This window comes from Miniopterus natalensis, chromosome 1 (genome assembly GCF_054644295.1).
Source record: "Miniopterus natalensis isolate mMinNat1 chromosome 1, mMinNat1.hap1, whole genome shotgun sequence".
NCBI classification, from domain to species: Eukaryota; Metazoa; Chordata; class Mammalia; order Chiroptera; family Miniopteridae; genus Miniopterus; species Miniopterus natalensis.
In genome coordinates, this window is record NC_142081.1 from 188,600,632 (window position 1) to 188,616,486 (window position 15,855).

Consider the following 15,855-nt stretch of genomic DNA (forward strand, 5'->3'; position numbering starts at 1 on the left):
CCACGCCGCCTCTGTCCCCCCCCTTTCTTCGCCTCACAGGGCCATTCCCCAGGTCTCCCTAGCTGGGAGGCTCCCGGTGGCACTCCGCTCAGCCCCTGCAGGAGCCTCCTCCCAGCTGGCACTCTTAAATAAGCTAAATTCGTTTTCCCATCATTGCTCCTTTGCTGTGCCCTCCCTCCCAAACACACACCACCATCACAATGCGAAGTTCTGAAAAGGGGGTGCCGGTGCTGGTTGGGCCCATTTTGGAGCACATTTTCGGATGTGTTCTTCCAACCGGAGCACTGCACCCCGATTCACGGGGCATAAAAGGTTCAATCTCCTCTTTAAGGGGTTTCAAAGACCCACTGCTTGCTCCACGGGGTTATCTTGACTGTCTCTTTAAAATTACAGCATGCTTTTGCTCCTCTTGGGTTTCTGCTCCTCCAAAAACTGGTGTTTTCTCCTGGCTCGGCCGCTTTCCTGCAGCCCGGGGCTGGCTGGGTGCCTGCCTCTCTTTGACAGAGTTCTCTACTTGAGCCCCTTCTCCCTCTGCTTTCATTCGGGAAGGCTCCATGTGGAACAGTCTCCCCCCCTTAATAATACCGAGGGAACCTTAGGATGTCAGAAAGGCAGAGGAGTCCCCTTAACTCACCGCTTTAATATATTCCCTTTTTCCAGGTGTCTTTCTAAACAGAGAAAAATGTGAAGATCAGAGAGATGCCATAGAGAGCTCAGTAGTGAATCTAAATAGAAACGAGAAGCCGAAAAAATAAGAAGGACCCATCTCTCGATATTATGATTGCTCACAAAAACAAAACAAAACGTGTTGATATAGCATGAAGGCAATTTAAGATGATAGATACGGACGCGCTGCCTTCCATTTCATATCACCTCTTTGCTAAATGGGAATGGTTTTGAATGCATAGTGAATGTCTGCGTAATACCGACAAGTTTGACTTTCCGGAACCTATGTGAGCCCAGGAATATACATATTTTGAGACGTTAGCCGAGGCCAGTGATAGTCTATTAAATTCAAAATAATTGGCTTAAAAAAGAAAGAACGAAAAAAAAGCCCTGGCTGGTTTTGCTCAGTGGTTAGAGCATCAGCCCTCGGACCGAAGGGTCTCGGGTTCAATTCCTGGTCAAGGGCGCGTATCTCAGCTGTGGTTCGATCCGCCCTCCTGGTCAGGGATCGTGTGGGGGGCAACCAATTGATGTGTGTCTCACGTCGATGTTTCTCTCTCTCTCTCTTTCCCCCTCCTTCCTTCCTTCCTCCCTCCCTCCCTCCCTCCCTCCCTCCCTCCCTCCCTCCCTCCTTCCTTCCTTCCTTCCTTCCTTCCTTCCTTCCTTCCTTCCTTCCTCTCTCTCTCTAAAAATCAATGACAAAAATATCTTTGGGAGAGGATTTAAAAAAGGCAAAACAGCTGCTATTTTGTAGTTTAATTTAAAGAAAGAAGTAACTTCTATTCATTTACAGACCTTGCTTTATTGGATTCTGTGATCATCATGTATCATGACTGTATCGTTTTTGTTACCTGAAATAAAACTGTGGTAATTTTCCCGATATAGATGATTAATTATCTTTATTATTTAGGTCATTCTCTCTTTCCACCCTAGCTGCAGGCCAATCATAGACTGAACGTTTCTTCATATTGTAGCAACTTATCAGTTACAATCTGTCACCTAAAATTATTAGCTCGTATGCTCGTCATGAAAATTATGGAGAATGTAAAGATTTTACACATTCAGTCAAAAATGCCAGATCTAAAATCAGTTGGTTTATTTCCTGCAATCTTTCAAGTTGACCAAAGCACTCACTGATTTGCTCTATTTTCTTACAGTTTTAGTATTTCCGTATATATATGCACTGAAAAGCCCAACTCAGAAAAATCTGCAATTCTGAGGAAAAGCTTATCCTAAACATCTAAAGATAGCATTTCTAATTATTGTCTACATTGTGTTTAAACTGTGCGAACTTGAGCATTATTCTCACTTTACCAGCTGTGTCTAGGTAGAGTCATTACATCAAATGCTTCTAATTTTACAAAAAGAAATCAAAACAAGTGTGTGTTTAAGTCTCGGTGACAAATGCAAACCCTGTGAGTCAAATAGGCAAGCTGATTAGCAAGCTGGCTGGGAAGTCAAAACAGCAAATGTAAAGAGATTAACAAAACAGATCTGTAAGAGGAGAGGGGTGAAAATAGCCTCCAGGGGCCAAGTGGGGTCCAGAGGGTGTGTTTAGTGGCGCACGCCCGGTTCTGTGCCAAGAAGCAGACACCTGCCTTTATGGCCCACTATCTTCCCCTCATCTTAGGTCCCCTCCCCACAAGTGCTGGGATCACTGAGTTTCTCTCAGGCAACCTAACAGCTGCAGAAACCTTCTTACAAACCTAAGGGGTGGCAAACTGTCCTTTACTGGAATCTTTCTAGTTGCATGGCACTCAGTACCTTACAAGATAGTCCAATCCATTAGTAGGACCTATTTTTCTGACCTCGGCCAGGGTTATTATTTAGACAGTTATTAGATCCTTAGATCTTCATGTTATGCTATATTCCTTTCCTGAATAATACTCGATTTAATACAGTAATCCAATGGGATAGTCTTATTTTACAAGTGAGAAAACCCAGGCCAGGAGAGGTGAAGTGACTTGCTCAGGTCACACAGCTTGTACATACGGCAGAGCTGGGGTTCCAAACAGGCCTTTGTAGCTGAGCCTGAGCTGTCAACACCATTCCTTGGCCCTGACAGTGGACTGGAATTTGCCCTTGTATTATTTCCTCTATGTTTCTTGACTCTGGAGCCCCATGGAATAGTTTAACAATTTCATTCCTATTGATGGACAGAATAGAAAGGAGTGGGTCTGCTGGGGTCTCTCTTTAGTCGGGGCGGCTGAGGTAGTGAAGAGAGAAACTAAGAACAGAAGGTGCTGTGGTCTGAGTGTCCCCCCAAAGTAAATACGTTGAAATGCTAACACTCAAAGACGATGATAGTAGGAGGTGGGGCCTTTGGAAGACCCCAAAATCATGAGGGAGGCTGGGGGGATCCAGGGGGTGACTCTCAGGAGTGAGATTAATGCCTAAGAGGCTCCAGAGAGACCCCTTGCCCCTCCCACAGTGTGAGGACACAGTGAAAAAGCACTGGCTGCGAATCCCAAAGAGGTCTCTAACCTGACCATGCTGGGGCCATGATCTTGGACTTCCAGCCTCTGGAACTGTGAGAAATAAATTCTGTTGTTTCTAAGCTACCTAGTCTGGTGTGTTTTTGTTTGTTTTTTTGTGATAACAGTTGAAACAGATGAAGACAGAAGGTAAGTGATGAAAAGTATCAGTCTCCTTCTGAAAAATAAACCCAAACCTCCCTGGAAGATCCTGAATTAACCTAAAATCTGGGCGGCAGAGTCAAAGATGGCCTGTTTGGGATTTTATTCCTCTCCATCCTGCGTCCCTATGTAATTGCTGCCCTGTTTTTGGAACTTTTAATTGTGGGGATAGGTAAACACATCCATTTGAGACCAGGAAGTTTAAAGACTCAGTTTGCTAATTCCCTTTCTGTGTTGTCCGGTACAGTTCAAGTTAATATTTCAAACCAGTGAGAACCAGTTGGTGGAGCAAAGTCACCCCAAAATAATAGCCTTTCTCTCCAAATGTCAGTTGGGTTCAAAGAAAGAATTTTCAATAACAAGCTAGTCATAGGAAGAGGTAAAAATAACCACTGGGGATGGGCTTCTGGCTCAGGCTCAGTTTGTAAGAGTCTGGGAGAAACGGGAGCTGCCTCCAACTAACCAGGGTGGAAAAGCTGCAGCTGGGAAGGGAGTCTACCCCAGGAGGTTGAAAAGTTATTGTCAGAACTTTTATTCAGTAAATGAAGGTGGATACGCAAGACCGATCTAGCCTGTGTGCAGATGGTAATTTTCAAAAAGAGGCTGCAACTCCAACAAGCTTCGAATTAAAATCAGCCGGCCTTTGGGCCCCACTGCTTCCAAGTGCCTTTGTGTGGAGAAGAGCATTGTCCTGCTTGTGAGGCCGCTGACTTCCTTTGCCAGCACCAGCCTCCCTGTAACTTGCGCAGTGCCACTGCTTCACTGGCGGGTCTCGGCCACCTGGGAAATGGACCTCACCTGCACTTAGAGGCAGATGTGAGGAGCCACAGGGCCCGAGCCAGTGGCTCTAATGTCAGAATCACCAGAAGCATATTGCAAATAGATCTCCTCTCCCTTAGGGTTCCACAGCCCGGGGATGTAGCCCAGGAAGCTGAATTTTTCCCCCTCTCACTTCCCACCGGGGACTGAACATTGTTGCTGGCAGAATTGGGAAGGGAAGGGTAAGGAGAAGTCCTAAAGGGGATTTGGGAAATATCTTTGCTATTTTCAAATAGTAACTGAGCCCGGGAGAGAAGCCTGAAACAAACAACCAAGGCCTGGGTGCGGTTCTGAGCTGCTGAGTTTTTAATGTGCAACGTGAAGACTGTCGAACAGCCCCGAGGGGTGTCGGCTCCCTGCGGGGTGGCGGTGCTGAGACCAGCTGGAGGCCGGGGGAGCCACCTAGCTGCAGGCGCCCCTGCTGGCGGGGCCACACGCTGGTGCTGGTGGTGAGGTGGGCACCCGAGGCGGCCTCAGGGCCCGTCTGAGCGCGCCCAGGAGGAATCTAAGGGGGGGTTGGGGGGGATGCGGTCCTTAATGCACAGAGTTATCTCAGGGTTCTTGGGGTGAGGGTAGGGTTGTCAGGGTAGAAAGGGAACTCAGGAGTCTAGGAGACCCTCAGGGTAGGAGGGGTAGATGGTAGAGGGGTGTGCCCCTGGGGGTTCCCAGAGCTCGGGGTGAGGGTGCCTTGAAGGTGGGGGCTGCCCTTCGGATGGAGGGGGTGTCTCAGCATATCTGGTTGGAGATCTCAGGGTAGGGGGCACTTTAGGGGAGACCTCGGCCGTGGACAAAGTGTCTCCGGAAGGTTAGAAGGTGTCTCTGGAAGAAGAGAGAAAATCAAGGTGGGCAGGATCTGGGGGCACGTGGAGGGGATCTCAGGCTGCTCAGAGGGGGCCGGATCACGGAGGGGCCCGGGCGCTCGGGAGCGGCGCCACCTGCAGGGGGCGCTCAGGCGGCCTTGCACTCGCTCTCGCGCCGCCGCTTCTTGCGCTCCGCCTGCTCCTGCGCCTGGCGCGCCCAGGGCGCGGGCCCGCACACGCCCACCACGCAGCAGGCCAGCCGCCGGCCCGCGTTGCCGTTGGCCAGGCTGGCCGCGTTGCCGCCGCGGCCCAGGTCGTCCTCGCCCTCGTGCACCACGACGGCGCGGCCCAGGATGGAGTGCGGGCCGCTGAGCGCCGCGCCCAGGCCCGGGCGGTACTTCCAGAGGCCGCCGTCCCGCACGGCGAAGTTGCCGAAGTCGCCGGGGTGCTGCGGGTGCTGCACGCCCAGCGGGTTGTAGTGCGGCCCGGTGGAGTCACAGCCCTGGCTCAGGTCCCCGAACTGGTGCACGTGGATGGCGCGGCTGGACACGTTGGGCTCGGCCGGGAAGCCCTCCAGCTGGAAGAAGGCGTCCAGCCGCGCCCCGGGCGCCAGCTGCCGGAAGAGCACGAGGCCGGTCACCTGGGGCTGGTCGGCGCCCAGAGTGGCCGACGGCCGCACGTGGCAGCAGGCGTGCAGGGTGGCGTCCGGGCCGCCGCCGCCCGGCGCCCGGCGCCCCAGCACCTCCTCCCAGATCTCTGTCACTTTGGCGTGCATGTCGCGGATCTGCTGCTCTGCGTCGAAGCTGGCGCCGGACGCCTCTGCGCCCACCCAGGCGTCCCCGGAGCAGGCCACCAGGAGCCAGCAGGCACACAGCAGCGCCCTCATGGCTGGAGTCCGGCACCTGCAGGCGCGGGGGGGGTGGGGGGGCTAGTCAGCGGAGACCGGGAATCTCAGGGACCCCAAGTGGTTGGATCCCACCCATCCCCACCAAGGGGCGTCTTTGCCCATTCGTTCTTCCAGCCCATGTTTCTCCAGGTCTTACTGTGTTCTAGAAACTGTGCCAAGTACTGTGCTTGTAAAGATGGATGACACAAAACTCTCCAGGAACTCATGGGGATCTTCCTGAGCCACGAATCTGATCATGGTTCTCCCAAGTCCTGTCTTCCTGTGTGGGGAGTCCTCAGAGCAAGGGGGAGAGGCTCTCAGGGCACATGAGAGGGGACCCCAGGGCCCCCCAGGGCCCCTCCTCCTCTTCATCTCCTCTCCCTGCTGCGCTAAGCATCCTGCCTACAGCCGTGTTAGGGCTGCCCTGCCTTCTTGGTCTTTGCGGAGCTGTGCCCTCGCTCTGAAGTGACCTGTCCCCCTTCTCTACCCTGGTCGGTAGACTTGAAGACAGAAACTCTGTTTGATTCATCAGTAGCCCTGTCATCTCGGCCAGCACCTGGCAGTGGGTAACGTTAAATATGAGCCAGGGATTGAGAGGCTGGATTTGCTGTGCCGAATGTGGATATTAGTTGGGAGGCTTGTGTTGGTGGAAGTTTTTAAGCAGAAGAGTGGGTGGTGAGAGAGCTTTTAGTTCCTTCAGTCTGGCAAGAGAAAGGACGTGGGCTGGACCTTGGGGATGGAGAGGATGGGGGAGAAGGAATGGGAGCCGCCTAGGCAGAGATGCAGACACAGAGAACGAGAAATAGTCAGAGGGCAATGAGCTAGGAGGCTGCTGCAGTAACCCAAGCCAGCAACGAGGAAGGCGTTTTCCAAGGTGGAGACCGCAGAGGCACAGGGGGCGTGGGTTGGGGAGACATCGTGGGCAGCCCTGCGGGGAAGAAGGCGGAGCAGCTGAGGATGACTGAGTTCCCAGGGGAGACTGGGTGCCTGGATAGTAGTCCGAGGCCCCGAAAAGGAGGAGAGAGGGGGAGATGCTGGTGCGTGCCCAGGTGGGATGTTCAACGGACAGCTGGAAATGCAACCGTGGCACTTGGAAGAGGCAGGGTAGCTGGGAAGGGTCTCAGGGTTCGTTGCACATGAGATTCTGGTTCTTAAAAATCAGAGGCCTAAGATATTCTCATTCTGTGGGCCAGAATTGTCTTTTTTTTTTTTTTTTAATCCATCAAAGATTCTGGGACCCAGCCAGGGATTTTGGAGTCAGATGCAGATTTGAATCCCAATCCCAACATATAGTAACTGCAACATTGTCGGGAAAGGTCTGACTATCTCTCTCCCCGACCTTCCTCTCTCTCTAAAATCAATAAAAACAAACAAACAAACAAACAAAAAAACATGTGTCCTTGGGTGAGGATTTAAAAAAATAAAAGAATGGATTCGGAAACTCGCTGCCTAGATCTGAAACATGACTCTGCCTTCTGCTCTCTAAGGGTTAGCTGTTACTGTTATTTTATTGCAGAGCAGCAGAGAAAATGCTGGGCCTCAGTTTTCTTATCTGCAAATACGGATAATTACGCTTCCTTTGGGGGTTGGCTGCGGGGCTTAGAAGAGACAATCAGAATTGCTAACATTTACTGAACACACGTGCCAGGCACTGTTAAACACAGTTGGCACATGTCAGTTCATGTGAGCCTCACGAGAACTCTGTGGGGTCAGTATTATTTTTACCCTCATTCTGAAGTGTGGAAACTGAGGCGCATAGAGGCGAATGTTCTGCCCAAGGTTACAAATTCAGTAACAGTTGAGGACAAGATTGGAAACCATGTGGTCTTCTCCAAGCCCCTGGCTTAGACATCACCACACTGAACAGCTCTCATCTAAGGCACTCAGATCCTGGTACCTAGAAAGTTCTCAGCAAGTGGCAGCTCTTTTCTCAGGGAACAGAGAAAAACTGATGGAGGTTTCAGGCCCATCAGCTGAGAGATGATACTGAAACCATGGGAAGAAGAGCCGGGAAAGGCTCCAAGTGGGAGTGGCAGGTAGGGGGAAAAGCCCAGAAAGCGACATCTGGGGAACCACCTCTGGCATGGCCTGGCGTGGCTTACTACCCTGGAGTCCGGGAAGGGGCTGCCGCAATGGGGACCATCCCTGCCAGACCTCAGCCTCCAGCTTTCCATCACTGGGGACCGCCCCCTCCTTCTGAGGCAGTCCTACCCCTCCAGGAGGGCTCCACCAACTGGAAAGTTCTTCCTTAAAAACATAGAGCAAAAACAGACTGTTCTCTTTCAAGAACACTTGGATAATAATTAACATGTTATGGAGATGTTTTTCTCTTAAGAGAAAAAGATTCTTCCTGAACCCCAGGTAAGCCCTGACTCCTGGTTTCTTAAGCCTTGGGCTTCTGTCCCTCGAGGTCAGCTCGCATGAAGCTCAACCTGCCTGCACAGCCTCCCCCTTAGTCTGAACTGTGGATGGCCAAGTGGTTTCTTTGGGACCTGCTCTGTGCTGGTCTGGAGCGGAGACAAGCTCATTCCTCCACTCACTCTTAGAAGGAGCCTGGCCATGAGCCTGAGCCGCCTCCCCTAAGCAGGGGGCGTTTTCTCAGTAGCTCCAGCCACCTGAGCCATGCAACACCCAGAAGGGGCAGCCTTGCTCCCTCCAGATGCGTCTTTACTAACACGAAAGTCCTCTGGGTCTGGCCCTGGCCGATCCAAAGGAGAACAGCTATTTCTCCCGCTTGCCTTCCTCACCCCTCTCCCCAGCGCCCCACTCGTCCATCTCTGGGAGCGGCCAGCCTCTCTCATTGTCTGTTTCTCTCTCAAGATCAAATCCTTTCCAAGACTAGGCCCGAAGCCCCACCCGGCTTAAACTCTTAATAAGCACACTCTCAGAAGAACTAAATGAACCTCAGCTTGGCACCCACCTTGCCAGCTCTTCCCAGAGAGCTTTCCCGCCCGCGAAGTGGAGGCAGCACCCGGCAGTCGTCGCAGGAATGCAGCCTGACTCGTGAGGCTGGGCTGTTTGTGGATGTCCCGGAAAGCCAGCCCAGGGGAGTGGTCACCCTGAGGAAAGAAGGTCATTGGGCCAGTTCTGGAGGGAAAGCAGGCCAGGCTGGCCTCACCTCCTCCGTTCCTCCTCCCCCAGCCCCTCCCCAGCCCTGGGTTTCCTGGCCAAGAATTTCTTGTCATGACTTCACCAGTTTGTACAGACGTAGCCAGTGACCTTCAGCACGCAGCAGCCGGGGATAAAAATCAGACAGAAAATAGCCTGTTTGGGAAGGCGCACAATGGTTTCTTTCTTGAGAGGGCCTTTGCTCTCTTCCGATTTCCTTAGCTATTGACTCATGTTCGCTGGACGCTCCTCCGATGGAAACGGGCACCTGACAGGTATACGCGATGCTTCTCAGAACTGTGCTGCGCCCCGGGCAACGCGAGAGGCAGGTGGGGCGTCACAGGCGGCAGAGCCCAGCTGCGCCCCTGGACCAGCTAGCGCCCTGTGCCTCCCTTTCTTCATCTGTAAAACGGGGCTTTAATGCTAACCGGGACCATCATCAGCAGCGTTGCTGTCGCTTTGTTACGGAAGTGATGGAGGAGCCTTTTAAGAGAGTATGTAGTCTGGGGGAACCTCAAGCCCATCCCTTGCCCGGCGGCCTCTCCTTTGCCGCTGTGATCCTTCCTCAATCACAGAGATCTTCCAGAAATGGAAGCTTTTCTTCCCCAGAAAAGCCCACGTGGGAAAAGGCAGCTTCCCTGACACCCTGTGTGTTCTCCAGCCTTCCTTCAGCAAACGTCCAGAGGGTGCTCACCGCCAGCCGGGTGCTGCACTGTGTGCCGGGTGACCGGAGCTGCAGGAGCGCCTGCCCTCGGGGGGCTCATGCTCTTGTGGAGGGAACAGCAGTGTCCGCAGGCCCGTCCAATACCGAGTGGGGAGCGCAGCTGGGGAGGGATGCACAGGGCCCCTAGGCACACAGACACTAGTCCTGGCCCCCGAAAAGCTTCTTCAAAATCCAGACTTCCGGGCCCCACCCAGGCGGAGTCGATCAGTTGCCAGCAGGAACTTCCTGGAATCATCTTTTTAAAGAGCTGGTCGTCCTAGCGAGCCGCCAAGTCTGGGAGCCACCACTTGGCAGGAAGGACTCCAACTGAAGATCTTTGGCCGGGGCAGCCTGTCCAGATGATAAGGTGGAGACTTCTGGGAACTCGGAAACTCCAGCCCCTCGGCCCCACCGCCCGCCCTTCAGGCTCGCTGGGAACTGAAGCCTCAGCAGCTCAGTCCTTGCCGCTCTGCATTCTGCGGCGGGGCGTAGTTGTCCTAGACTAGTGACTTTTCAGAGTTCCAGACACCGCCTCCCACCCCACCCCACCCCACCACACAATGTGCTGGTTTCTCATGGTGAATCTTTCACCAAATTAAAAAAAAATCTATATTTTCATTCATTCTTAAAATGATGATTATGTAAATTCATGGCTCCTGTATCAAGTGGTGCTTTCTTCATTGAATCTAATTTTATTTCTTTTAAGGTCCAAGAAAGATCTCCATAAGAAATTCTAGAATTGGTCTTAAAGTCCATACTCTCTCATTTTTATGGCCTTCTAGGGGATATTCACCCCGACCCTGGCAACATCCAATTTCCCTTCCTTTGACAATAGCACCCCAATTTCCTTCATGGAAACCACTGTGCTTTCAATCAATGCAGGGGGACATTGACTCCACCCCTTGCTCCAGAGGTGGGCTCATGACCAACCACAGCATTGCTCTGGTTCTGAGAGAATCCTCTCAATTCTGAGAGCCAAGGAGCTGCAATGACACTTTTGCTGGGACTGTTGGAACAGAAATATCCTCTCTTTCCCCCTGGACGTGAAACTGGAGGAAAAGGCTGGAATTATTGCAGCCACCTTGCCCTGCTAAAGGAGAACCTGTCTGAGGAAAGGGCCAATGTGGAGGGAAGCGGAATAAAAGTAAAGTGAAATCAGGACCCAATAGCAGTGTTTGAGCCCCTGGATCTCGCCGTGCCTGAAGCTCTAACTCTTTTTATAAGGGTCAATACATTTTTATTTTGCTGAAGTTGTTTGGGTTGGGTTTTCTGAACTTGCAACTGAACAGTTTACAAAACAGTTCCTCATATAATATGTTATTCAATGTTTTCAATGCTTTTGTGGTATGGCTATTAATTTGCTCACTATGTAGACAAGAAGTCAAGGTTCAGAGAGAATAACTAATGGGTCCAAAGTTGCAGAGCTAGAAAATAGCAGTCAAGATTTAAACTCAAGACTCTCTGATTCCTGATCATTGCACTTTACTACCTCCCGGGCTAAAGGAGAGAGAGAAGAAAAGTTAGAAACAACACATGAGTCTACACACCAGAGTTATCTGTAACATCACTGCCTGCCTTGCACATAAGACACAGAAATGTTGACATGTAAAGCAACGCTTGCCTCACCCTGTACAAAAGAACACTAAGAGAGCGCTGGGAAGCGGCTGTATTAGATGTAGATGTACTCATATCTACAGGGTGGGGCAAATATAGGTTTACAGTTGTGAGTATGGGAAACAGAGTTTATTATTGTATTACTATTTATTAATTTATTATTTTCCATATGAATAACTGTAAACCTATTTTTCCCCACCCTGTATGTAGCAGAGATCTCTGCTAAAGGACTTTGTACTTCTTTTATATAGAAATACCAGTTGTAAATAGCTTCCCTTTCACTGTGCTCAGAAAACCAATAGGATTAAATTCCACCAGGAAATAAGTAGTTACCATGAGAAAAAAAAGATTTAAAGCAACAATTAGGGTTTCAGCTTGTCTCCCTAAAAGGCTAGGTTCTGCATCATGACTTTACCTAACCAGGGTACTTCAAGACATGCCTGAAGAAACTTCGACTGTGTCTTGCCTGCCTAAGGTGCTTCCAGAAACCCCGGAGGAGGGGAGTGGAACCAGGTAACTGTGTGATTCAGTCTTGGATCCCATCATTTTGTCCAAAACACATTTGGGTAACCTGGGGAAAAAGAGATCCATGTTGGCAAGGTGGGAAGGAAGAAAAGAAGCATCATTCTTGCTAATAACAAAGTAATAACATTGGACATTTATTAAGTGCCTCTCGTGTGCCAGGCACTTATTAAACAATTTACAGGCCCCTTTTCATCGGAATTAATGACACTGCTCCTCAATGAAAAAGACAGATTGTATTCCGTGGGCACGTCACATCCTGGCAAGTGTCCTGTTCACTACGAACTTGTCATCCTTCCATTCAATGGGTTTGAGTCAGAAGGTAATGAAAACCAGTCAGAGCCAGGAACTTCCCAACTAGGTCCACTTGGCTGGCCATGTGAGGACAATGACCAGTGGCAGGACAGGAAAGCGACGCCTTTTCTGCCCAGAAGGTGAGTGTATGTAAAGTAGCCTCTCAGGAAAACATGGAGTGCAACCCCTCTGAGCTGAGTTTTCCTGGACTCTGGCCCTGCCTCCAGGTCTGCTTTCTGGCTGGGCCTGTGGGAGGAAGTGCGAGTCATTCCTGCTCTGCCATAGAAAACAAGATACGGTGTGAGTAACTAAAAAGACTGTCTAAGGTATTCTGATTTCCTCAAAGTAACTGCATATGTATTCCACTGGAGAAAAGAGAAGCCTTTTTCAGCTAACTTTCTAGTCATATTTATTAAAAAATATTTGTTGAGTGCAGGGCCACCTGCTTTCCCAGCATCTCTTTCAGCTAGTGGTGGCCATGTGACTTAGTCGTAATTAATAAAACATAATGACATGGGACAGAAGTGGTTGGTGCCACCCCCCGTTTGCCTTGAACGTGGATTGGAAGGACAGCGTGTGGTGGGTACCTTGAGACCGTCAGTTGATAAGAGTGAGAACAAAAGGCCGACATGTGCAGGATGAAAGAGGGAAAGGGGAAGAGATCCTAGGTCCTCAAAAACTTCATTGAAAAAATAAACAAAATAAAACTTAAAGTAAAAAAATGGCCTCACTGTGCACCTTCTCCAACACCAGCACAGCTCCAGTCTTCTTTCACAGGAAAAACAAGCCTCCATGTGTTCCACTGTTAGTGTGTTTCTGCTACAGCCAAATGTGTGCCAATTGATGTCATTAGGTGCCAGATCCTGTCCTGGGCATCATGACTATGGAGAGTGAAAACCATAGCCTCACCTCAAATGCTTATAGTCTATTTGCAGAGACCTGTATATGAGGGACCATAGAATCCTCCCCAAAGTCAGTCCCATGTTTTATAGGTAAGGAAACTGAGACCCACACTGGTTAATTGATTGTCCAGTGTCACGCCCGTTAGGCGCAGAGGAAGGACTTGAGCCCAGTTCACTGAGCCCTCAGGGTGGTGACTTTCTACCTCATCAGTTCTGAGGCTCCACTGACTACCTCTTCACCTTCCCCCCGCTGACCCCTCACACCCCCTGCAACCTCACTGCAGTGCAGAAATACTGCCCCCTCAGCCAGCTTGGCCCAGTCCCTTCCCTGCACAGCCCGGAATGGCCAGACTAACAGAAAACATGGACAGGAAAACCCCAGGGCGTGTGCGAAAAACTCACAAACCTCACAACATGTAGGAAACAGAATCTAGGGACAGAGGCGATAGAACCTCCTCTACTCCTAGGTTTGTGGAAAATTGTTCCTGGGAGAAACTGCAGAGGAAAGACAGGTCTTTTGATTCAGCTTCCATTTTAGAAAATGAATTAGGAAGTCTAAATGCTGAGAGGAATCAAAAGCTTCAGATTCAAGGCCCAAGGAAGGAAACTGTCAGGAAAGCAGCCACGTGTCTCACTCAGGAAATGAATGAGTCCAGTACAGTTGTGGCCGCTCTTAAGTGAGATCTAAAATGGAATGGGTCACAAGCTTCACCACAGCCTCCAAACCACCATCACCCACCAAGGCCACCCAGAGGGTAAAGCCACAGGACGTCAGCATTTGGAAGACTGGAAGATTCTATGTTATGGCCTTAGTAGCATAATTTGAATTTCATTTCACAGAATTTTGGAGCAATCTTATCAAGCGATCAAGCTCTGCACAGTGCTCCGGGCCCTGGCCCAGCTGTGCAGGGCACCATCTCGCCTTCCCAGAGAGAACATGGGAGTAGGGTTGGGTCCCAGGACATCCTCCCCATAGTGGGGGTGTCATAGGAGCTGCTGGCACCCCCGGCTGGGGATCAAGGCAAGGAACCTTCCAAATGTTTCTCCTACCATCTGTCTGTCTTAGCACAAAAACATTTTCATGCTGGTGTTTCTCCACACAGCCGTTACAGGAGAAGCAGGAGTTTATCTCTTATTGGCTAATTTCCCTCAGAAGCCAGAGCAGAAGAGATGAAATCCAACTATTGACTCAACTATATGATTTTACTCATAGAGACATATTGTAATAATCAGAGCATTGTTCTGGTTGGGGATTATTGACCAGGATAACATTAAATTTTCATTCGCGAGCACATATTCATTATATAAACACTAATATAGACTTGAAATTATTTTAAAAATGCATTTACAAGGATAGAACAGCCATTTGTAAAAGAAATGCCTATGCATAGGCTGAAACCATTGTCTGTTTTTTTGAATTTTAACCCTCAAAGTTAGATCATCTCAGACAGAACTAGAATATTTACTACAACAGAAATTGAAGCTCAAATGTCCACGGAAGCCAAAAATGAGTTAAGTAAGCCAGGTTACCTCGTTTCCTCTCTGTCTACAAATAGGCAGCCTTTTATCTACATTTTGTCTTCACATTTTAGTGGAGATGTTTACCCAAAGAAATATGTGTCTTCTATCAGAACAACAGCCCTCTGGAAAACGGCGACTCCGCCCCCGTGCCTGGGAGGCGACAGGGAAGAGTGGGAACTGAAGAGAGCGTGCACATCTCTAGGGGGCAGCAGGTGCTCAACCGTGCGCCCCGCGTGGGCACACAGCCTGCTGTTGCCACACCTTCTCTCTCAGGAGAGCCCAGAGATTCCGATTTCTAGGTGGCATCTCTCATTTTTTTTTAAGTGATGGCTCAATAGTGTTATTTTTGCCTATAAGAAATGTATATTAAATATAAGACAGAGGTAGATTGGCAGTAAAAGGATGGAAAAAGATTTACCATTTAAACAGTTGAGCATAAGATGAGCATGATTATATTCGTACCAGGCAAAGTAGATATCAGAACAAAGACTATTGCTGTAGAGAGTCAAGGCAACTGGACACTTGAGAATGATAAAAGGCACATTTATTAGGAAGACAAGTATCCTAAATATTTACATACCCTATAACAAAGCTTTAGAGTACACTAAATAAAAACATATAAAGCTAAAGAGAGAAATAAGTCCATAATCATAGTGGGACATTTTTAACATATCCTCCAATTAATTGATAGAAGAAATAGATAAAATATCAGTTAGTATATGGATTATCTTAATGGGGAGGGGCATGTAATAGAAAGAGAACCACAGTTGTTTAATAGCTACTCACTACATATATATATATATATTTTTTACTTTTTAAATTTATCTTTATTGTTGAGAGTATTACAGGTATACCATTTCCTCCCCAACTGATCCCCTCCACTTCTCTCCCACCCCCTTCCCAGGCCTTCACCCCGTTATTAACTGTGTCCATGGGTTATACATACAACTTCTTTGGTTAATCTCTTCCCACCCTCCACCCCCCTTCCCTCTTTCCTCTGAAATATGATTGTTTGTTACATGTGTCAATGTCTCTGGATCTACTGAGTTCGTCAGATTCTTTTGTTCATTAGCTTCTTTTTTAAAAAAAAAATATATATATCTTTATTGACTTCAGAGAAAGGAAAGGAGAGGGAGAGAGAGAAACATCAATGATGAGAGAGTCATTGATCGGCTAGCCCGCAACTCCGGCATGTGCCCTGACCGGGAATCGAACCCTGATAGCCTGGATCCTAGGTCGATGCTCAACCGCTGAGCCACGCCTGGCTGGGCCATTAGCTTCTTCTTAAAGAAGACCCTTCAACATTTCCTGCAGTGCTGATTTGGTGGTGATGAACTCCTTTAGCTTTTCCTTGTCTGAGAAGCTCTTTATTTGACCTTCAATT

At 49.3% G+C, this 15,855-nt stretch overlaps 1 protein-coding gene across 1 annotated transcript; it reads right to left on the reverse strand.

Moving 5' to 3' along the window:
- Positions 1 to 5,069: 5,069 nt before the first annotated feature.
- Positions 5,070 to 8,771, reverse strand: SOD3 (superoxide dismutase 3). The gene is made up of 2 exons (XM_087817005.1): positions 8,728 to 8,771; positions 5,070 to 5,823 (listed from the first exon to the last, which is right to left on the reverse strand). The coding sequence occupies exon 2, from the start codon at positions 5,805 to 5,807 to the stop codon at positions 5,070 to 5,072; it is 738 nt and encodes a 245-aa protein (XP_087673131.1). The 5' UTR covers positions 5,808 to 5,823; positions 8,728 to 8,771.
- Positions 8,772 to 15,855: the final 7,084 nt, after the last annotated feature.

Excerpts from the sequence above, each read along its gene's own strand:
- SOD3 (XM_087817005.1), bottom strand. The coding sequence starts at position 5,807 with ATGAGGGCGCTGCTGTGTGCCTGCTGGCTCCTGGTGGCCTGCTCCGGG.